The sequence below is a fragment of the Hyaena hyaena genome, unplaced genomic scaffold (genome assembly GCF_003009895.1).
Source record: "Hyaena hyaena isolate Hyena2069 unplaced genomic scaffold, ASM300989v1 scaffold_82, whole genome shotgun sequence".
In the NCBI taxonomy this organism is placed as follows: Eukaryota; Metazoa; Chordata; class Mammalia; order Carnivora; family Hyaenidae; genus Hyaena; species Hyaena hyaena.
The window spans coordinates 760,854-784,585 of NW_024080713.1; the positions used below are offsets into that span (position 1 = coordinate 760,854).

General features: G+C 40.5%; 1 protein-coding gene across 2 annotated transcripts in view; it reads left to right on the forward strand.

Annotated features, from left to right (window-relative positions):
- The first annotated feature begins 9,742 nt into the window (after window positions 1–9,742).
- Window positions 9,743–23,732, forward strand: part of TRIM24 (tripartite motif containing 24) — a 111,630-nt gene continuing 97,640 nt past the window's right edge. For both annotated transcript variants that reach the window (XM_039234003.1, XM_039234004.1), the window contains exon 1: window positions 9,743–10,388. In XM_039234003.1, coding sequence (XP_039089934.1) covers window positions 10,025–10,388 — 364 coding nt within the window. In that variant the 5' untranslated portion in view covers window positions 9,743–10,024. The remainder of the gene's footprint in view (window positions 10,389–23,732) is intronic.

The following is a 23,732-nucleotide window of genomic DNA, read 5'->3' on the forward strand; positions in this document are numbered from 1 at the left end:
CTGTCCCCCACCCCCAAAATAAACATTTTTAAAAAATAGTATTCAGGAATAACCAAATCAATCAATGAAATAGTATCTGAAGCAGACCCATGCATATATGGAAATCTGATATCAACCATAGGTAGCATTTCAAATTAGGAAGAAATAGATGAACCATTTAATGAATGTAGTTGGTACCACTATTCATCCAAATGGAAATAAGAATGAATTTGGTTTTCTTTTTCCTTCTCCTTCTAAATAACAAATGTTGGGGCGCCTGGGTGGCTTAGTCGGTTAAGCGTCCGGCTTTCGCTTAGGTCATGATCTTGCGGTTCGTGGGTTCGGGCCCCGCGTCGGGCTCTGTGCTGACTGCCAGCTCAGAGCCTGGAGCCTGTTTCAGTCTGTGACTCCTTCTCTCTCTGACCCTCCCCTGCTCACGCTGTCTCTCTCTCTCTCTCCTAGAAATAAATAAAAACCTTAAAAAATAATAAATAAATAAATAACAAATGTTGATGTCACAGAGCTGTTACTATATTATATGGTTGTTACAAAGAATGAAGTACATTTATGTGTAAAAATATGAAATGATCTTCAGACTGTAAAGTAAAAAGAGAAACTTACAGAAACAAAACACACATATAGCACAATCTTGTTTATGTGTGTTTGTGTGTGTATGGGTGTGTGCATGTGTGACAAACCTGAAGCTCCCAATACACACATATATATGAATACACGTGTATATGTGAATACACACTTACAGAAAAAAAGGGTCTGGAAGTGTATACAACAAACTGCTACTATGGTGACCATGAGAAGAAGTGTCAGAGTGAGGATATATGTGGGAGTATATTAGTCCTTTTTGTTAAGTTTATTTATTTATTTTGAGAGAGAGAGAGAGAGCACTAGCAGAGTACGGGCAGAGAGAGGGAGAGACAGAAACCCAAGCAGGCTCCATGCTGCCAGTGCAGGGCCCTATGCGGGGCTCAAACCCATAAACTGTGAGACCATGGCCTGAGCTGCAATGAAGAGTCAGACATTTAACCAATCATGCCACCCAGGCACCCCAGGGGTATATTAATTTTTTTTCCAAACTTCCATAATAGTTTAATTCAAAAATAAATAATACTGTGAAAAAGTTATGTGGAAAGGGTTGTAAAAATTATAAATCATGAAGTATGTAATTATTTAATAAATGAATCTGTTTTATGAAGTCTTCTACCTGTTAGTAATGGGCTGGCTCAGTGGGTTTTGAATGTGGTCTGAGAGTTCCTGAAAGTTTCTGATGCCCTTTCATGGGATCTAGGAGGTCAAAACTATTTTTAAAAACAATACTAATATATTATTTTCCTTTTTTGGTCTCATCAGTTTACAGTGGATTTGCCAGAGGAGGAGGAGGGTCATGTGGTTAATCAAATCAAAGAAGATAGAGGTAGTGGCAAGAATTTTCACTGTGTAGTTTTATATTTTTTATTTTTAAGCCATATAACACATGGAAAGATGCTCAACATCACTCATCATCAGGGCAATACAAATCAAAACCATCATGAGATACCACCCCACACCTGCCAGAATGGCTAAAATTAACAACACAAGAAACAACAGGTGTTGGCGAGGCTGCAGAGAAGGGGGAACCCTCTTGCATACTTTGGAAAACAGTATAGAGGTTCCTCAAAAAGTTAAAAATAGATCTACCCTACAATCCTGCAATTGCACTACCAAGCATTTACCCAAAGGATACAAAAGTACTTGTTTAAAGGGGAACATACACCCCAATGTTTATAGGAACATTATCAACAGTAGCCAAACTATAGAAAGAGCCCAAATGTCCAACAGCTGATGAATAAAGAAGATGTGGTGTATATATACAATGAATAGTTACTCAGCCATCAAAAAGAATGAAGTCTTGCCATTTGCAATGACGTGGATAAAACTGGAGTGTATTATGCTAAGCAAAATAAGTTAGTCAGAGAAAGACAAATACCATATGATTTCACTCATATGTGGGATTTAAGAAACAAAAGAGATGAACATACGGAAGGGGGAAAAATAGAGAGGGAAACAAACCATAAGAGATTCTTAAAGATAGAGAACAAACTGAGGGTTGATGGGGGGGGGGGGGGGGGGGGTGGCTAGATGGGTGATGGGCATTGAGAAGGGTATTGCTAAAAAAAAAAAAAAAAAAGAAGGGTACTTGCTATGATGAGCATGGGGTGTTGTATATGAGTGATGAATTACTAAATTCTATTCCTGAAACCAATATTGCACTTTATGTAAACTAACTAGAATTTAAATAAAAATTGGAAAAAAAAAAAAAGAAAAACATACAAACGTGTTACCTATTAAAATATATTTCTTAGGTGGTGCCTGGGTGGCTCAGTCGGCTAAGTGTATAACTCTTGATCTCAGCTCAGGTTATAATCTCATGGTTTCTTTGGATGGAGCCCCACATGGGTCCCTGTGCTGACAGCGAGGAGCATTCTTGGGAATCTCTGTCTCTCTCCCCTTCCTCCACTCATTCTTTCTCTCCTTCTCTCAAAATAAATATATAAAATTTAAAAAAAAGGAAAAGAAAGTGTATTTCTTAGAAGACAATAAGATTGAATACTTATATAGTCTCTTGATGAAAGGCATTTCTGAATATGCCACAAAATCAAAAGCTAGAAAACAAAAGAATGATAAATTCGACTACATAAAAAGTTAACAGTTTTGCCTAGCAAAAAAAGAAATCTGTAAGATTAAAAGACCAATGACACGTAGGAAAAAAATTTTTGCAAGATATGGTGTGTAAAAAACAACAATCCCTTTCAAATGAATAAGGAAAAAGATGAGTACCCAGTGGAAAAATAGGCCAAGGCCGTGATCAGATAATGAGAAATGAAAAAAGATACAAATGTCCCTAAATATATGAAGATATATTCTGTCCCAGCATTAATCAAAGAAATGAAAATAAAATCAATACTGAGTTACCGTTTTTAGGCATTCAGATTAGCAAAGATTAACTAGAATAATGGCAAAGAGGTGGGGATATTCATAGTTGCATACAACATTGATGGGAGTGTAATATAAATTCTTTCTGAAGTGCAGGGTGGCAATAAATATAAAAACATTGTGTAACCCTTGTTCTAAGTATTTCACTTCTGGGAATTCAATGCAAGGTCAGAGATAAGTGAAATGCTGAAAATAATTGTACATAAGATTACTAATTTCTGCCATCTGCCCCATCCATTTTTCCTTTATCCCTTTACTAATAGAATGTTTACCCCTGGTGAGTTTTAGGATTCATGACTACTCCACGGAAGAGGACATTTCCCAGCTTATCTTGAAGCGAGGCATGGCCCTGAAACAACATAATGTGAGTAGAAGTTAATGCCCAACTTTTGTGTTACTTGATGTCAATTGCCAATTCCTCTCCCTTCTCAGGTGAAAACATAGCGCTTGTGGGCCCAATCTGGTCTTGTCACCAAAGACAATATTTTAAGGGATGACAGAATAACAAGCCAGAAGGGACTGTTGCCTTGCATGACTGAGAAACAGAGCTGTGGACCCACACTGGGACACGTTATATAAAAGAAAAATAAACTTGATACGGTTTGAGCCACTGGAATTGCCATACCAGCTTGGCCTCTACAGGTTTAAATGTCTGTCAATATAGTTTTTTAAACATAAATTTTGTTATAATGGGATCATATGCAATCATTAAAAGTGATTTCATAAATCTATAGATATCTGCATGTATTGCTGGGTTTTTTAGTCTTCTTGAGTTGCTGTAACAAAATGCCACAGACTAGAGGGTTAAAACAGCAGAAACTTACTTCTCATAGTTCAAGAGGTAGGAAGTTCAAGATCAAGGCTCTAGCCAATTCAGTTTCTGGTGAGAGCTCTCTTCCTGGCTTACAGATGGCCATCTTGCTCTGTCTTCACATGGCCTTTCCCTGTGTCGTGGTGCATGTGCTTTAGGAGAGAGAAGAGTAAGGGGGTTTTGGGGACTGGGGGGAGAAAGAATTCACTGTCATCTCTTTTCCTACTCTTTTTAAAAATATATTTATTTATTATTGAGAGACAGAGATAGACAGAGTACGAGCAAGGGGGGGCGGGCAGAGAGAGAGGGGGACACAGAATCCGAAGCAGGCTCCAGATTCTGAGCTGTCAGCACAGAGCCCGATGTGGGGCTCGAACCCACGAACTGAGAGATCATGACCTGAGCCAAAGTCAGAAGCTTAATCGACTAAGCCACCCAGGTGCCCCTCTCCCTAGTCTTATAAGGACACCAATCCTATCAGACTATGTCTCTACTCTTATGACCTCATTTAATCCTAATTAACTCCTAAAGACCCTATCTCCAAATACAGTTACATATAGGATTGGGGTTTCAACATGTGAATTTGAAGGAGGACACGGTTCAGTTCCCAGCATTAATTTTAAAAAATTACCAAAATCGTGTATATTGTGATTCCAGTTATGTCAAATTATATATGTGTGGGTGTTTATGTATAGAATATGTTTACATAGATTCTGAAAACACTCTCTGGTAGCAATAGACTCTGTATATGGAGTTTAGGGAGGCTATGTCAGTCTTCTTTGGGCTAAACTAAGAACAAGTTATAGAACAGAAGAGCAAGCATAGCTAAAAGTAGTACTTGATATATATCACCATCATGAAAACAAACAGAAGCTATATAACAAATGAATATTTGTTTCACATAGTGTAAATGTTAAGGGGAAAAAAACCCCAAAAGAATGACACTTTTCAAAAGCGCAAATGTGTACAAGGAATTCTACTATCAAGTGAAATATTTCTTGTAAAGTAGAAATGGCTTCTACTCTGGGTGTGTTTTATGTTGAGTTATGATAGGATAAATTTCTTACAATTTATGTCTCAGAATAAACCATGCCATTATTTTCAGAGTCCTTTCAAAGTCCCATTTCAGCTCACCCACTCATTTCTCACTTATCTCCTTCACCGCAGTGTCATGAAACTCCTCATTCTCCTTCTAGCTCCCAGCTACTCCACTTTTTCTTCTGTTATGTTATCTGCAAGTGTTAGTCCTTTTTCCTTTCATCCCATTTGTTTGCTTTCATTTGTTCCCTGATTATCTTCGTTGTTCTCACTGTTATTTTTTTCTTGGTCTTCTGATGGACTTACTCTTGATCCTCAGGTTTTCCACTGCTTCATTCTTCTTCTTCTCCTCTGCACCTCCTCGTCTCATAATAAAGCCTAATAAAAGTGCTTTCACAGAGCAGGCAATGTGAGGCTTCTCTCTGCCCTTGGATGTTCCCAGAAACAGTCTACACGGGTACTGCTCCCAACACTTAAGCTGACTTGCTCCAACTGTCCATAAAAATCTCTGTCCATAAAGCCTCATGAGTCAATATTCAGTTTATAACTCAGTTCATTGTTCCTGTCCTTCAGACAAGGGAATAAATATGCCCCTCCTCTGGCCCTTTGGTGACTTCTTTCCTCCACACTTCATCTTCTAAAAACAAAGTTTACCTAGAAGGAAAAAATGACTGTGGAGGGGAGGTAATGAGGAAAGGGAAATCACTGCAATTATCTCTCCTGGGCCTTCCTCTTCAGCAAATGGCTCACAAGAAGCAAAAATAGATAGATAGATGATAGATAGATAGATAGATAGATAGATAGATAGATAGATAGATAGATAATTGGGGAAATGAGCTACAATTGAGGCAAATACTTAGAATGAAGCAAAGGGTGAAAGGAATAAAGCAGAAGGAAGCAAGCTCTAGATTTTTTGCTTTCATGCATAGTATTAAAGGAATACAGAAGAGATGGTTCTTAGCCTCAAGGAATTACAAGTAGAATTACTAGCAGGAAAAATGCCATGCCCTTTGTGTTGGCTGTCTCCAAGACCTCATCTTCAGTTTCAATGATTTGCTAGAAGAATTCCTAAGATTCAAAAAAATTTCTATATCCCAGTTACAAATCATTACAGCAAAAGGATACAGATTAAAATCAGTAAAGGAAAAAGGCACATAGGCAAAGCCCAGGAGAAACCAGGAGCGAGAGCTTCCCCAAGAACAGGCTTAATTCTTTCTCAACAATGCATAACAACATGTGTCAAGTGTTGCCAGTGAGGGAAATCCACCCAAGTTTTGGTATCCAGGATCTCAATTAGGGGTCAGTCACAGAGCATGGGGTAAGTATTCAGGTAACTGACGTTAGGTACACAGTCTCCTGCCTTCCAGAGGTGAGACTGACATTGTGACCCAGAGCCTCAGGTATACAAAAAACAGTATGAGCCATAAGTCATATTGTAAACTATCTGGTCACTGATGGGTGTGAGGCCGAAGCCTCAGGCATATAGCAATCTTATCAGGTAGCATAAAGATTTAGAAGTCATCTCCCAACAGTAAGTTAAGGACCAGTTCTTTCTTCGAAATAAGCAGGGTTTGAGTAACCCATGTTCACTGAGTTAACCCTTTATTGTACCCCAAATAGTATATACACTATAAACTTTTTTAAAAAACAACTTAACATTTTATCTTCCTGAGGACCGAAAACTTAATCTAGTCATATTCTCAGTTATTTTATGTTCTGTTTCCATTTTGGCTTTGGCCACCATTTCGGGTTTTAAATCCATCAATACAATATTCACTCTCCTTTCTATCTAGGGCCAGTTTGAAGATCCAAGGGTTTAATGGAGCCATGGCATATGTGAGAGAGACACTGGGTCCTGGGACATGGCTTCATGATGGAGTGCACAGAATGTGCCTTGCTTCCATTGGTTCTTGACTGTGGGCATCTCTGAGGAAGCCACTGAGATAACAAGACAGTCTTTGGTCCCTGTACACTGCATTCTCCTTGTGCTAACAATGAGATTGAAAGTTACCCATATCTCTCAGTTACTACTGAAAGTATGGAAATCTTTTCCTTATCTTTTCTCTACAGCTATAGAAGATTGGGTAAAGGGGCTAACTCACACTTTCCTTGCCTAGACATGTATTATAATTTCTAAGATTTCTACTCAAAAATGGTTTTGTTAAACTTTTGTGGAAGATCTAGAATTTTCATCCATTACTATCATGTGAGAGGTGGGCATGAAAAATCCTCACTAGCATTGAATGCTCTTGCTCTCCTTGCAGACTGCCTTCTCGTCCAGCATAAACAAATATTACCCCCTGTCTCAGAAGGATGGTAGAGGTGATGTTGGTATAGCTTAGAAAATGGCAGGGGCGCCTGGGTGGCTCAGTAAGTTAGGCTTCTGACTTCAACTCAGGTCATGATTTCACAGTGTGTGAGTTCGAGCCCCACATCGGGATCTGTGCTGACAGCTCAGAGCCTGGAACCTGCTTCAGATTCTGTATCTCCCTCTCTCTCTGCCCCTCCCTTGCTCGTGCTCTCTCTCTCTCAAAAATAAACATTTAAAAATAAAAAAAAAAGCAAAGAAAATGGCAAGTCATTCAATTAAGGTGAAGCATAGAATGGATATGGGAAAGCAGGAATCTGATCAGGCAGGGAGATCAGATAAGGATGAAACTATGGAGAGCCTTGGATGAAGTAGGGAGCTGTAGACATTATAGAATAAGAGAGGGAGACAGATGAGAGCTATAATTAAGGAAGAATCAGCTATCATAGTATGGATCTCTGTGAAATATTTTTGCAACACACTTGAGACAGCAATATCTAGATAAGAAAATCACATGATCAAAAAAACCTAAAACAATAAATTCATTTTCTGGAATGAAATAAAACCAGAAGCCATATATATTTGAATAAAGTAAAACATATGATTAAGTATATGAGACTAGGAAGCCTAAAAATATGGAAAGTAATTTTCTGTAAAACTAATTATCCATGATGATTTGAGAAACTAAACTAGTGGGTTGTTATCAAATTGCATGGAATTCTCCAAAAACAAGCCTCCAAGATACACTACTTTTTCTTTCCTTCCCCACCATCATCCAAGGGAATAAAAGACCCTTGTCTTTAGTCTGCTTGAATCCTGCATACTATCTCTGTAATGAGTTATTAGCATATTAAATCATAATGCATAATTTGCTTTCCTAGTACATGAAGAGTTTCAGGGTGCAGCTACGAAAAGATGGGGTACAGAATGAGTATGGGGGAAAGAGTGATGAACTTCATAGGTGGTGGTTTAGGTTGACAAAAGGTAGGCCTGAAATTTGAGGGAAAAGCATTCTAAAACAAAGGGAACAGAATGTGCAAAGCAGGAGGTATTAAAATTGCTGGAGCATAACATATGAGAGTATAGGGAGCTTTAGCTTGAACACAATCACCAGATGCTTCTAAAATTGAATATGAGGATGAGCCCAAGAACTAGCTTTTAAGTAAGCTTTCCAGGTGATTCTTATGCAAACTAAGGTTTAAGAAAACCACTATACAAAATAAATAGCCAGCTTTTGAATGCCATTAAGAAGAAGAATGTCACTCTTGGAGGCCTAGAGTGATTGATTGGATTTATGATCTGTTTGGGAAAGAGTCTGGAAGGAGAGGAATAATTTGGGAAAGGTAAAGGAGGGCCAGGTGCCCAGTTTGCCCTCTCTCATTGCCCTGTGTTCTTCCAGGATCATTTGTTCTAACAAGGCCTTTTCTGACCCCATCCCACTTTCCTCCAAGGTCCAGCACTACTTCATTTTTACTTAAAAATGGCACTTCCATACAATCTTTTTATACGTGTGTACAGAAGTTTTGTTTTCCTCACTCCATTTCTGGGCTTCCAGCTCCTTAAAAGCTTAGTCTTTGATTTTTTTTTTTTTTTTAAGTAGGTCCCACGCTCAACATGGAGCTTGAACTCACACCCCGGAGATCAAGAGCTGAATGCTCTATGGATTGAGCCAGCCAGGTGCCCCAAAAGCTTGGCTCTACTTTGAGGGAAAATGTGTGTGCCTTCTGGGATAAGCATGTGTGGGGGAAGGTGGGCAGGATGAATCAAATATTGAAGGAATTATTTGGACGTCAGTACTCAAATTTATTTCTATTTCTTGAATTCGTGCCAACTGTATACAATAAAGACATTTTCAAACACTTTATATAGTAAGTCCTTGAAGCACCATTTTTATTCGTTTGAGAAGCAAATCATTGACTCTAAAAATTGATTTCACCTTTCATCGGTTTCACTGGCGAAATCCCTAAAAAAATTTGACTTGCAAGAGAACCTTCCCCCGCCCCTTCTTCATGCTCCATCATTCATAATAGAGACGAGTAAATTCAGGTGGCAAATCCATGCTACCTCCACATATCTTTTTCACACAACATTTCTGCTTTTGTAAAATTCTTTCCTTGTTTGCTCTTCACAATCTCTACTCCGTCATCCTTTGACCCTCCCACCATATTTACTCCTCCTATAGAACCCCGGTCTTCAGCAGTAAAACGAGAGTTTTCTTCAAAGCAGTTAATTAACGGTGTAGAGTACACACGGTGGAGCTCCGCCCCATAGGAGGAGCTATCACGGGCGGACTGAATTAGTCTGTCTGTCGTTCACAAATGATCCCTTAATCTTTTCAGGGGAGCGAAACACACACAAAGGCCCAATCAGAAGCCGCGGCTCTAAGAGTTCGGGAGGCGGGGCTGGGCAAGCGCCCTCCCACCCCCCAGCCTCCCGCCGAGGCCGTCGGAGCCTCGCGGGCTTGGGCAGGCCCCGCCCCCTGGCCAGGCGCTGCGGCTATTGGGCGGCGCGCTCCTCGCCGTCGCCTCAGTTGCTGGGAGAGGGAGGGCGGGGGCGGGGGCGGGGCCTGAGATGGGCCGGGGGCCCAGAGAGAAAGGCGGGGAGGCGAGGGCGGGCTGGGCGGATTCGACGAGCGCCGCGGCGGTTGGCGAAGCGGACGGGGCGCAGCCTTCCCGGTGCGAGGAAAGGTTCCCGCTGACAGATCCCCTTCTTCCGGCCGCGCCACCCGGGAGGCGGATCCCCGGGGCCTGAGGAGCCTTCCTCGGTCCGGCCCGCTCTCCCTCCCTCTCCCGCGGGTCGTCCCAACGGCCTGTGAGGAGGAGGAGGAGGTCGTCGGGGGCGGCGGCAGGCGGAGACCGCGCTCCCCCTTCCGCGGCAGCGGCGGCGGCGGGGGCAGGACAATGGAGGTGGCTGTGGAGAAGGCGGCGACGGCGGCCGCGGCGGCTTCGGCGGCGGCCGCCGGGGGGCCCTCGGCGGCGCCCAGCGGGGAGAACGAGGCCGAGAGTCGGCAGGGCCCCGACTCGGAGCGCGGAGGCGAGGCGGCCCGGCTCAACCTGTTGGACACTTGCGCCGTGTGCCACCAGAACATCCAGAGCCGGGCGCCCAAGCTGCTGCCCTGCCTGCACTCCTTCTGCCAGCGCTGCCTCCCGGCGCCCCAGCGCTACCTCATGCTGCCCGCGCCCATGCTGGGCTCGGCCGAGACCCCGCCGCCCGTCCCCGCCCCCGGCTCGCCGGTCAGCGGCTCCTCGCCGTTCGCCACCCAAGGTGAGAGCCGGCCGTGGGCGCGGGGGAGCCCGGGGAGGGGCTCGGGGAGGCGAGCGCCCTTGTGCGGCGCGACCCGCTGTCATGTCGCCGCCGCCCGGGGTGCGCGGCGGGGGAGGGGCGAGGAGGAGGGTCTGTGTTGGCGGCGGTGACATGGAGGGCCCGCGCGCTCTGCGGCGTGCCGCGCGCCCCGCGAGCAACTTCCACGGGCGCCGAGGACTTGGCGGCGCCGCCGCCGCTCCTCCGCTGCTCCGCACTCTGCTCCAGGGTTGGGTGGCCCGTGCGACCCGCACTTTTGAAAACCTCCGCTCGAGCCGGCTGTAGCGTGTATCTCGGATTCTTTGCCGACTGCATCTAGTTAACTGCGAACCCTCTGCCTCCCCGGAGCTTTGTCCGGGTCCATATGATCCTAATCATCTCGTGTAGACCCGCGTTATTTGAGCTGGAGGGGGAAGGGAAAGATGAAGATGAAGTGATGGGGACTTTCTCTGGTGATTGATTACAGATCGGATGCCGTCTATTTTCTGTCGTGCCTGTTTCAGGTTCTTTACCTTAACGAGTCCCCGATTTTCTCCCTTCGGCTAGGGACAAAGGAACCCAAAGAGACGGTATTTTGTTGCCTTTATCATCCGAAGATTTTATTTTTGAGATGGTGAAGGGTAAAGAGAAACAGAACAAAGTGATTTGGGGTGGAGGATTTTCTTGTGTTTTGTAGACAGCAGCTGGAAATGTTGAAGTTACTGCCTCTTTGTGGTGGTTTGTTACTGTATAATGGGACTTTTGACAGGTAGCGCCTATTGCTAACGTTAACAGGTTTGAAACATTTAAAGTTGGTTAAAGTAAGCACGGTGGTCATTTCTAGTGGAATGCTTGAGGATTTTAAATTTTAATATTGCCAATATTGGAGCATCTCCTTTTTCAAAATGGAAAGTAACTGGAAAAGGGGGGATAATTCCTTTTTTAATATAGACTTCCTTTTTAGAGGTTCTAGTTGATTTAACTTGAGATGCAATGCTGATTAAGTAATTGAGCCGGTCAAGGGTATATGAAATTGATGCTATAAATAGGTTGTCGTGTTAGACTCCCCATTTGAGTATATGTTAGAAACAGTATCCAGTTGAGGGAGACAATTTTCCACTGGTCTCCTAAGTTTCTGCAGGCCTTGCCAGGAACGTACTGACTGCCCTTTGTTTCTGTTTTTAACAGGAACAACCTTCGAAGATAGAGATAGTGTCTTCCATCAGAGCAAAGAGCAGGCATGCGTATGGTCCAGTATAATAAATGTCTACTGGAGCGAATGGCAGGCTTGCTTACTGCCTGTGATAAAAGATTGGTGTTCTCTAAGCTTAGGTTTCCTCTTGTGTAACACAACCCGTTGCCTGTGCAGGTGTTAGCTGGCCATTTTCACCTGGCCTGGTGGGAACGGGGTTCTGGGAACCAGAGCAGAAGTGTAGATGTTTTGGCTTATGTTATTGTAACTAATAAACTGCCCCTAATCTCTCACCGCTGAGTGTTTGTATTTTTTACCTTGGTAAGCTTGCTTGCAAAGTCTCTCTTTCAGACTTGTTTACTCTGATGTGGCTCACCTGTTGGAAATTTAGTACAGGTGAAACTTAAGTCTTAGTTTTTAGACACATTTTACAGTTTCTTTTATTAATTAATTTATTAATGTTTATTTATTTTTGGTAGACAGAATACAGGCAGGAGAGAAGAGAGAGAGGGAGACACAGAATCCGAAGTAGGCTCCAGGCTCTTGAGGTGTCAGCACAGAGCACGTTGCGGGGCTTGAACCCACAGACTGTGAGATCCTGACCTGAGCCGAACTCGGATGCTTAACCGGCTGAGCCACCCAGGAGCCCCGCTTTTATTTATATTTTAAGTGGCTAAACAGGCTTGTAGTAGCTATCTGAATTTTGTGGAATTCCAGAATTAAGATTTATCGTGTGCCTAGAAGTGATGATTAGACTAGAATGAATGAGAACATGGGTAATAAAAACTATGAAACTCACCTCTGAGACAAATTTGCAATTCCAGATTTCTCAAAATGTTCTGTGTAATTCTAATCTCTAAATATATTTTATCTTGGTGTTTGTATTATAAGCAAGAGTTCAAGAAAGCATTTAAAACTGGAAGGTAATGTTTTTGTTTTTACACTGAGGAAGAAAACGTCTCTAACAAATGACACTTTTAAATACACTCCAAAAGAGTTAGGGTTATCTTCAGTAAATTAAAGACACAATCTATCCTGAATCTTATTGACTTCTGGTCTTCCTTTCTCTCTCATTGCAAACTTATTTTAAAACTAGCGGAAGTAAAACTTCAGCCAGTACATTTCATAACTAAATAAATAGGGTTCATTTTGATCATCTGTTCTTCATTCTCTTGATGAACTTGTCGGTACACTTGTCAGGGTCAAACTATAATACCTACAGGAGCTAAGCCAGGTATCTGAGTAAAATAATAGCGAATGGTGGAGAGTGACAGGGAAGGCGAATAAATTCAGCTATAGCAGAGTGTCATGTAAGAGAGGGCAGGGCCAGTATTGAAGGACATTTATGTATATATATTTTTTTGTAAATTTTTTTTTAATGCTTTATTTCTCAGAGACAGCGTGAGCAGGGGAGGGTCAGAGAGAGAGGGAGACACGGAATCTGAAACAGGATCCAGGAGGCTCTGAGCTGGCTGTCAGCACAGAGCCCAATGTGGGGCTCGAACCCACGAACTGTGAGATCATGACCTGAGTCAAAGTCAGCTGCCCAACCGACTGAGCCACCCGGGAGCCCCTGTATATATTTCTTTTAATGAGAAGTCTGAAGCCTGAATTTTTGTGTAAGCTTTCCCTAGTATTAGATATTGGCAAGTAAAGAAGAAAATACATTGCACACGAGCCCATTTTGTAGGCCAAACAAAACAAGTTTTGTTGAGGCCACAATTACGTTGCAGTTGAACTCTTTTAGATTTAGATAGTGGTTTTCAAATTTTAGCTCTACTAGAATTACTAGTTAAAATTTTATTTTTTTAAGTAAGTTTTTAAATGTTTTATGTATTTTTGAGAGAATGTAAGTGGCGGAAGGGGAGAGGGTGGGGGGGACAGAGGATCTGAAGTGGGCTCTGTCTGCACTGACAGCATCAAGCCTTATGTGGGACTTGAACTCAGGAACCACAAGATCATGACCTGAGCCGAAGTTGGAAGGTCAACCCAGTGAGCCACCCAGACACCCCTCACTGATTAAAAACTTACATTAAAAATTTAGATTTCTAGGCCCATCCCCTTAGAGTGCCCAATTTGGCATAGTTTTAGAATTCTAGAGTATAATATTAAACCCTTGTGTTTCTTTAGCTCAAGCAGTATTATATTCTGAAATAAAATTGATTATAAGGGGATTCCTAAGGAATTTAAGACCAAAGTTCAGGGTATGGAGTAATAGGTTTCAACATAATCAGACCTAATTTTTCTATTAAATACTTTTTGGTGCTCCTTGTTATCCTAAATGAAATTCATGGAAAATAAATCCTTCCTAACTTGTTTTTTATGAAAAAGAAATACAGCTAATTTGTAACAATAAAAAAGTGTTATGATTTATCAATGCTCAGACACAATTACACTAGCTACCAAGCCACTGTTGAGGAACAGGGCTGGAAACTGTCGTTTTATGAGACTGCCAGTTGGAAGGGATGAGGATGAGTGGCCACATGCTAAAGTTGGCTGACTACCTCAGGTGTGACTGTCATTTCCTTAGTGTGCAGTTACATCTAGGAAAGAGGGAAGAGCTTAGAAAACAGTTTTTCTTCAGGTATGTTACAGGTATATGAATTTAGAAGAGAAGTGGATCCTGGAGAAATGTTACAACATTGTGTAATATTTTATGGTGTTGATGTAATGTCAGCAGAAAAGTAGGAAACTCTAAGCTATATTTACAAGAACACGGAGCATACTTTTGAAAGGGATCACATTATTTGTCCAGGGAGAGTAAAATAAAAGAATCCATCAGTTTTCCTAGACTTCTTTATTAGTAGGCAGTCTAAAAGATATAAAACTGTCAATTCTGGGATCAGATTCCTTTGGGTTCTTAGTGAGAAGTATAAATCACCTTGTGAGTACAAGGTACAATGACAAAGAATTAATAGTATTTAACATCGTTTCATATTGTTTACCAGTTTTATACACAGTTTTATATTCAATATTCACCTATTAATGGAAAATATTACTATTTTAAATTTGGGGCTATTATGAATAAAACTGTTATACATATTTGTAGAGAAGTCTCTATGTGGATATGTTTTCATTTCCTTGGGTAAATACTTGGAATTTCTTGTTTGCATCATAAATGTATATTTACACTGGTTGTACTGTTTTGCATTCCCTCCAGCAACGTATAAGAGTTCCAGTTGGTTCACATCGTTGCCAATTTTAGTGTTGTTAGTCTTTAATTTTAGTCATTTTAGTATGTGCAAAGGGTTGTCTCATGGTTTTAATTTTCATTTCCCCAGTGAATAATGATGAGCATCTTTCCTGTGCTTATTGGCTACTACAGCTTTTTGGTAAAATTTCAGTTTGTCTTTTGCAGAATTTTAAAATTGACCTAATGAGGGGCGCCTGGGTGGCTTAGTCGGTTAAGCGTCCGACTTTCGCTTAGGTCATGATCTCGCGGTTCGGGGGTTCGAGCCCCGCGTCGGGCTCTGTGCTGACTGCCAGCTCAGAGCCTGGAGCCTGTTTCAGTCTGTTGACTCCCTCTCTCTCTGGCCCTCCCCTGCTCACACTGTGTCTCTCTCTCTCTCTCTCCTAGAAAAAAAAAAAAACATTTATAGTTAGGTAATTGGATATATTATTCAAAATTATATATTCTTTTTTTAATGTTTATTTTTTTTGGGGGGGGCGCGGGGGGAGGTGGGGAGAATGGACAAAGACAAGGGGGGAGAGAATCTCAAACAGGCTCCACGCTCAGTGCTGAGCTCAGCGCTGAGCCCAACGCAGGGCTTGATCTCATTCATGACCCTGAGATCATGACCTGAGCCAAAATCAAGTGTCAAACACTTAACTGACTGAGCCACTCAGGTGCACCAGAAAACTAAATAGTCTTTATATATATTCTTTATCCTGGTCCTTTGTTAAATACATGTATTGCACGTGTTTTCTTTCATGCCTGTTGCTTGCCTGTTCATTTTCTTAATGGCATCTTTTGAAGAGCTGAAGTTTTACATTTTGATTATGTTTGGTTTATCAGTTTTTTTCTTTTATGGTTAGTGATTTTTGTGTTCTAATACTTCTGTGTCTACCCTAAATTTACTAAGATTTTATCCCGTCTTTCAGTAGTAGTAGTTTTGGTTTTCATATTTAGAGCTATAATCTATTTTGAGCAGTTTTTGTATGAGGTAAGCATTGAGGTTCATGTTTTCAAGCCTATGTTAAAGCACCATTTATTGAAAAGAGTACTTTTCCCATTTTATTACTTTGGCATTTTTGTAAAAAATCAGTTGAACATATATGTGTGGTTCTATTTCTGTATTCTTTTCTGTTCTATTGACCTGTCCATTCAGTACTAACAGTGTTGTTGGGTTTTTTTTTTTATTACTGTAGCTTTCAAAGCACGTTTTGAATTGGGCAGTTCTTTTTCAAAATTGGCTCTTTAAAGTCATTTGCATTTCTTCATAAATTTTAGAGTCAGCTTGTTAATTTCTACATGAAAGCCTGCTATGATTTTGACTAAAATTGCATTCAATCCAGGGGCGCCTGGGTGGCTTAGTCGGTTAAGCGTCCGACTTTCGCTTAGGTCATGATCCCGTGGTTTGTGGGTTCGAGCCCTGCGTCGGGCTCTGTGCTGACTGCCAGCTCAGAGCCTGGAGCCTGTTTCAGTCTGTGACTCCCTCTCTCTCTGACCCTCCCCTGCTCACGCTGTCTCTCTCTCTCTCCTAGAAATAAATAAAACATTAAAAAAAATTTTTAAAAAATAAATAAGAAAAATAAAATTGCATTCAATCCAGATACTACTTTGGGGAGAACGATCTAACAATATTGACTATTCCTATCTATAAACGTGTTTTATCTCCCATTTATTTAGATCTTTAATTTCTCTTAGTACTATTTTCTCTTGAACAATATTTGTGAAGTTTATTCCAAAAAATTTTATAATGTTGTTTAATGATAATGCTTTTTTTGAAAATTTCATTTCTAAGGGTGCCTGGGTGGCTCAGTCAGTTAAGCTCAGGTCATGATCTCATGGTTTGTGGGTGTGAGTCCTGAGTCAGAATTTTGTGCACAGAGCCACTTTAGGTCCTCTGTCTCTCTCTCTACCCCTCAGCCACTCAGGTTCTCTGTCCTCTCTCAAAAATACTAAAAAAATTAAAGAAAATGTCATTTCTAATTGTTGCTGGTTGAAATACAATTGACTTTTGTATATTGATTCTATCCTATTATCTTGCTAAATTCAATTATTAAATCTAATAGTTTCTTTGTAAATTCCTTAAGGTTTTCCGTGTAGACTGCTATTGCTTACAGGTAGATAGTTTTACTCCTTTCCATTCCTAATAATTTGTCATTTTCTTCCCTTATTGCAATATTGCATAAAAGTTTAATTTCACTATTAAATGAGATATAACATCCTTGCCTTATTCCTGATCTTAGAAGGATAACATTAGTTGTTCACAATTAATATGTTAGATCTATTAGCTTTTTACAGGTACTCGTTATCAAAATTCAGAAGATTCCTTCTGTTCCTAGAGTGCTGAGGATTTTAACCATGAGCGGATGATGAATTTTTTAAATTGAATTTTCTGTATCTATTAAAATGATAGTGTGGGTTTTCTTTCTTTTTTTTTTTTCCTGTTAATGTGGTGAATTATGTTGATTTCCAGATGTTAAACCTATCTTGTATTCTTGGGATATGTGCTCCTTGGTCCTGATGTATTATCCTTTTGGTGTACTTCTATATTTGATTTGCTAATATTTTAAGGACTTTTTATGTTGATGAGGAATATTGGTGATAGATATTGGTGATAGAATTTTCTTGAATCTTTATATGATTTGGATATCAAGGTAATACTGGCCTCACTGTATAAAGTGTTCTATCTCAAATTTTCTGAAAGAGGTTTTGTAAAATTAGTATTCTTTAAACGTATGACAGAATTCATTGAATCCATGTGCACTTAGCGTTTTCTTTATGAGAATGTTTTTGATTAGGAATTCAGTGTCTTTAATTGATATGAGGCTATTCAGATTTTATATTCATGAACCCATTTTGGTAAATTGTTTGAAGAAAATTTTCTGTTTCATGTAGTTGGTACATTTTTGGCATATATTTGTTCACAGTATTCCCTTATCCTTTTAATGTTTTCGGGGGCTGAATGATGTCTCCTCTTTTGTTTCTATTTGTAATATTTACTCTTTTTCTTGCTTGCTATTCCCTAAGGGCTTATCACCTAACTTTTGGCTTTTATTTAATGTTTATCTCTGCTTTAAAGGCATAATTTTCTAAGTATGTGTTAGTCACCTCAAACAAACTTTGTATTGTGTTTTTATTAACATACTATTAAAATATTTTAAAATTTCTCTTGGAGGGGCAGACCCTATTGTGTCCCCTCACTCCACCCCTAGCGTGCACACAAAAATTGTAATACAATTTACATGTTCTTGGATAACTTGGCTTGTGGATTGTAACCTCTGTTTTTAACCAAAATGACTGAAAAATTGAAGATCATGGTAGGCCACTATCAGGACCGTGACATAAAATCCTGTAATCTCAGTTTCTAGGGAAGTCCCATATGGAGGCCATTCACAAAAATCCCTCAGTTTCGGCAGCCTGGAGAGTTCCTACGTTGTAGCATGTAGGGTACATGTGTAACAGCCATAAAAAGTAATCCCCAATGCCATTATTAATAGCTTAGAGCATTACATTTTAAGTCTGTAATCAAGGTTAGATGCTGATAGCTTGGCTTCTCCCCAGTTAAGGAAAATACAGAAGGTTCCCAGGGCTCCTCATCTTTGATGACTTTTCTAATGTTAAATAGAGGGATAGATGATTGTCATTTCCTGGCACCTGAATATGCAGCCAGCGGTGCATTAGCTGGCAAGGAAATCTGTATTCTATAGAAAGCTGTAATTGTTGCTGTTCCATTTTGTGTTCCATTTTGTTTTCCATTTTATCTGGTGTACAGAGTTGATGGATTTGTGTGATTTTCCACCAGCCATAAACTATTTGAATCTTTGAAGTCTCATTTTCAGCTCTGATAAATTTGTAAGTGTAACAGCATTATAGTGGCAGAGCTGATATACTGTAGGATCTTTATTAGTCTTACTGTGCAGTGAACATAAGTGATTTTCTAACCATATCTAACCATTGGAAACCTATAAGTTTCAAAGTTACCAAGAAGACTCTTTGAAATTGATGGACAGCCTCTATATAAATGATGAACTATGCCTTAAGTGTATATCACATCTTGGACCATTAGAGGATAATAGTATGAAGCTATTATGATTAGCAAGATATTTTAAAATATTTGACCCTGATTTTATTCTTTTTTTTTTTTTAAATATTTTTATTTATTTCTAGGAGAGAGAGACAGCGTGAGCAGGGGAGGGTCAGAGAGAGAGGGAGACACAGACTCTGAAAAAGGCTCCAGGCTCAAAGCTGACAGTCAGCACAGAGCCCGACGCAGGGCTTGAACCCACGAACTGCGAGATCATGACCTAAGCGAAAGTTGGGCGCTTAACCGACTAAGCCACCCAGGCACCCCGACCCTGATTTTATTCTTTAAAAATGTTTTGTGTTGGGCGGGCCGGGGGGGGGGGGAAGGGTGCCTGCGTGGCTTAGTTGAGCTTCCAACTTGGCTCAGATCACTATCTCGCAGTATGCGGCTTCGGGCCCGTGTTGGGCTCTGTGCTGACAGCTCAGAGCCTGGGGTCTGCTTCAGATTCTGTATCTCTCTCTGCCCCTCCCCTGCTCACACTCTGCCCCTCCTTCTCAAAAATAAACATTGAGAAAAATGAGAGACAAAGCAAGAACAGATTTGGGGCAGAGGGAGAGGGAGACACAGAATCTGAAACAGGCTCCAGGCTCTGAGCTGTCAGCACAGAGCCTGACGTTAGACTCGAACTCATGAGCCATGAGATCATGACCTGAGCCGAAGTCAGACACTTAACCGATTGAACCACTCAGGTACCTCCCCTACCCAATTTTTTAAAAATGTTTTGGGACTCCTGGGTAGCTCAGTCAGTTAAGCATTTGACTCTTGATTTCAGCTTAGGTCATGATCTCAGAGTTGGTGGGTTCGAGCCTTGAGTCAGGCTCTGTGCTGACAGTGTGGAAACTGCTTGGGATTCTCTTCTCTCTCCCTCTCTGCCCCTCCCCCACTCACGCTTGCTCTCTCTTTATCAAAATAAATAAACATTTAAACATATTTTATGTTTGGGACACCTTCATGGCTCGTTGGTTAAGCATCTGACTCGATTTCAGCTCAGGTCATGATCTCGGTGTTGACATGGAGCCCCATGTCAGGCTCTGCACTGAGCACTGAGGCTGCTTAAGATTGTCTCTGGAGGCACCTGGGTGGCTCTGTTGGTTAGGCATCCAACTCTGGGCTTCAACTCACGTCATGATCTCCCGGTTTCATAATTTCAAGTCCCATGTTGGGCTTTGCGCTGGCAGCACGGATCTGCTTGGGATTCTCTACCTCCCTCTCTCTCTGCCTCTTTCCCTACTCGTGTGCCTCTGCTCTCTCTTTCAAAAATAAATAAGTAAAATTGTATATTTAAAAATCGTTACATGTTTTTGTGATTTATTATGTACAAGATATAGTAGTACTATAGTATATGTACATAAAATATGTAGGGTGCATTATCAAATATTTGTTTAAAGCAACATGTGAACATAACTTTGCTCTAATTTCTTCTAATGTACATAGTCCATAAGTATTCTTGTCGTGATACAATAAATTTAAAAAAGAAAATAAGTAATTCAGAATCATAACTACCAGAAGATCTTTATTTTACCGTGATTGTGAATGAATAGTCTTTCTGCGGTCTGTTGGATGTCTATATTAAGCATTAAGGATAACCAGGAAGTGCCTGTAGTACACGAGATTCCTAGTATCTGTCTTTTTGTACTGGTGCATGTTGATTTATGTTTCTTCCAGTCCTCATCCGTCTTCTATACTCGTCTTGTGCGTCATGTGCCTTAACTTGCTTTTTCTAATCTCTGCTCACTTTCCCACCCATCCTTTGGTATTAAGGTTTCCTCCCGCTCCTCTGACCCATCCGTTTTGGTCTCCTGTTGTCCTTCCTTTGCTCCTTTCCCTTCTCCCCTGGAGATTAGAGTGAGGAGATCACCTAGGACAAGGCTTCAGGAAGTCAGGTATTGAATGGCTTCGAGATAAAGATGGAAATGTACAAAGGAGAGTGAGAAGAGGTAGGAGAAAACCAGGAATATATAGTGTCATGGCAGCCAAGGCAAAAAAGAAGGAACAGAGCAGTGGTGTTTCATAGTGTCATATTCCTGCAAGGTCAGGTAAGAGAAGCCAAGAACATTTTTAGCATTAGAAACATGGCAGTCATGCAAAAGTATATTTTGGTGGAGAAGTAGAACGGGAAACCGTATTGGGGTGGGTTGTACAATGGATGGGAAGTAAAGAGATGTAGATGGAAAGTTTAGACAACTCTGTAGAGAAGTTTAAAGGGATAAGGCAGTACTTGGGGAGAAAAAAGAGTTATGGGTTTCTTGTTTATTGCCTTTTTTGTAAATAGGAAAGGCTTTAAGCATGTTTATATGAAAGTGGAAGAATTCACTCAAGTGAGCTATCCCAATATACTAAAGAGATTTTTAAGTGAGTATGTGAGGCAGGATGAGATTAATCCAAGGCCTAGGTGGAGAGATTGATGACTTTGGATAGAAGGAGAGATGTTTTGTTATGAACAGGAGAGAAGGCAGGAATGAATAGAAGGTTTGTGTGTCCTCAGTGTGGATTGTATTTTCCAGGTAAATGTAATAGGGTTGCAGATCATGTTGCGGCCCACTTGCTGCTAGAGATCATACATTTATCGTGGTAGCTGTCTGCCTTCTCAGAAAGCCACCCAGCATGTCTCTGAAGAAGACGGTATCGGGCCACCTGGGTGGCTCAGTCGGTTAAGCGTCCAGCTTCAGCTCAGGTCATGATCTCACGGTTCGTGGGTTCAAGCCCCGCGTTGGGCTCTGTGCTGACAGCTAGCTCAGAGCCTGGAGCCTGCTTCAGATTCTGTATCTCCCTCTCTCTGACCCTCCCCTGCTCACGCTGTCTCTCTCTCTTCTCAGAAATAAATAAATAACATTAAAAGGAAAAAAAAAGTATCTGAGGGTACTGCTACTGAGATTGTGGTCCACAGATTGTTAATAGGGTCTGAAATGAGGCAGTTTGCCACAGGAAAGTATGAGGGAGCTGGAACAACTTGGTTCCTGAGATTCTTGGAAATATTCAGTGAAAGAGCAGAGCCCCACACTGAGAAGAAACTGCTGCAAATAAAAACAAGTTAACCAGGATAGGAATTCAGGGGTAAAGAAGAGAAAAGCCTCAGATACATGTGGAAGGGGGCACTCGAGGCAGATGTCAAAGTATTACAGAAGTATTTACACTAAGACACCATAGGTTTGAATACTTTGTCATAATAACTGCATAAGAGGAAACCCTAGAACTCTGGATCTAGGAAAGCTATATTAATCTGTTTACAAATCCTACCTAGGAGACTTAAAAGTAGAAGACAATGCATGCTACTATAAATTGGTCTGTAGAAAATTTTATAAGATTGAAAGATAGCATAAGAAAAAAAGATGACAACAGTCCTCTGAATAACAGATCTAAAGAAGTGAAGATAGCAGTATACTTTGTTTTTAAAGCAGAGAGATAATGAAACCTATTTCTATAAAATGAGCTGGGAGAATAAAACAGTATATTATGAAAAAAAACATAAATTAGATTTAGAAAAATTTAGAAATTAGCTCCTGTTCTGTAGGAGGTCATGAAAAGAAAAATTGACAGAGTTGAGGAATGAATTAGAAAGATTTCGGAAATGAAGTGAACCAGAAAGTTCTTGAATGACTAAACCCTCCAGAAAGTACCATAAAAGAAATAAATGATAGAAAAGAATAAGTGAAGACAAATCAAGTAAAGAGATGAAAGAAATTCGTGAAGTGAAAAGATTTTACATACACATGCACATAAATATGTGAACATTAATAATAGTACCTGAAGACTGCTTGTACAAAGAGACAGAAAACAAAAACAAGAAAATATTGTTAAAACAAAGATGAACATCTGTATTAAAAGGGTTCATCAAGTGCCTAGGAAAATGGAGACAATAGCCATCACTGAAACTTGTTAAAGGCGTTTTAAAGAAAAGAAAAATAATACTTCAGCATCTCCACAAAAAGATTACATCACTTATGATGGAAAGAATGTTAGATTATCATTAGACTCTCCAACATTAGCACTTGAGTCCAGAAGAACCTGGAGTAAAGACTTAAGATTTTAACAGAAAAAAATTTGAATTGAGACATACATCCAGCCAACTGATATTTCAGCATAAAGACCACATGTGAGAACTTAGCAATAAGCCCGCCCTTATAAGCCCTTCCTAAGGATACTAGATTGTGCTGCATTTTCTTTATTTCTCACTTTGGTATACTTAGGGTTATTTATTTTTTTTTACTTGTATGGGATAAGTTGCAGATATGACCCTTGATCCCCAAACGTGTCTATGTGTCTCTGAAGTATAGGTTCTCTTTTTTAAAAGTATTTTTATTTTTAATTAAAAAAATTTTTTAAAATTTGTTTTTAGGGTTTGTCACTTTTTTTAAATTTTTTTAATCTTTTATTTCTGAGAAAGAGACAGCATGAGCAGGAGAGGGTCAGAGAGAAGGAGACACAGAATCGGAAGCAGACTTTGAGCTAGCTGTCAGCACAGAGTCTGATGTGGGGCTCGAACCCACGAACTGTAAGATCATGACCTGAGCCGAAGTCGGGTGCTTAACCGACTGAGCCACCCAGGCGCTCCTTTAAAAGTGTTTTTAGCTTTACTGAGATGATATTAACATACAGTAAACTACACAAATTTAAAATCTATAACTTGATGAATTTTGATATATACAAGGATAATCTCGTATAACCACAGTATAATTACCAAGTTCAGGAAGTTTGATATTAATACATTATCTAATAAGTAAATAATAAATAAATTTTGTCAGTTGTTGGAATAATGTCCTTTACAGCAGCTTTTCTTTTTCTTTTGGGGGTGGGAGAAATCCAGGACACAGATTGCCAGTATGTACCATAGAGTAGATCTGTGAACAAGTTCCAGAGGATGAATTTCCAACGAATCCCACTGTT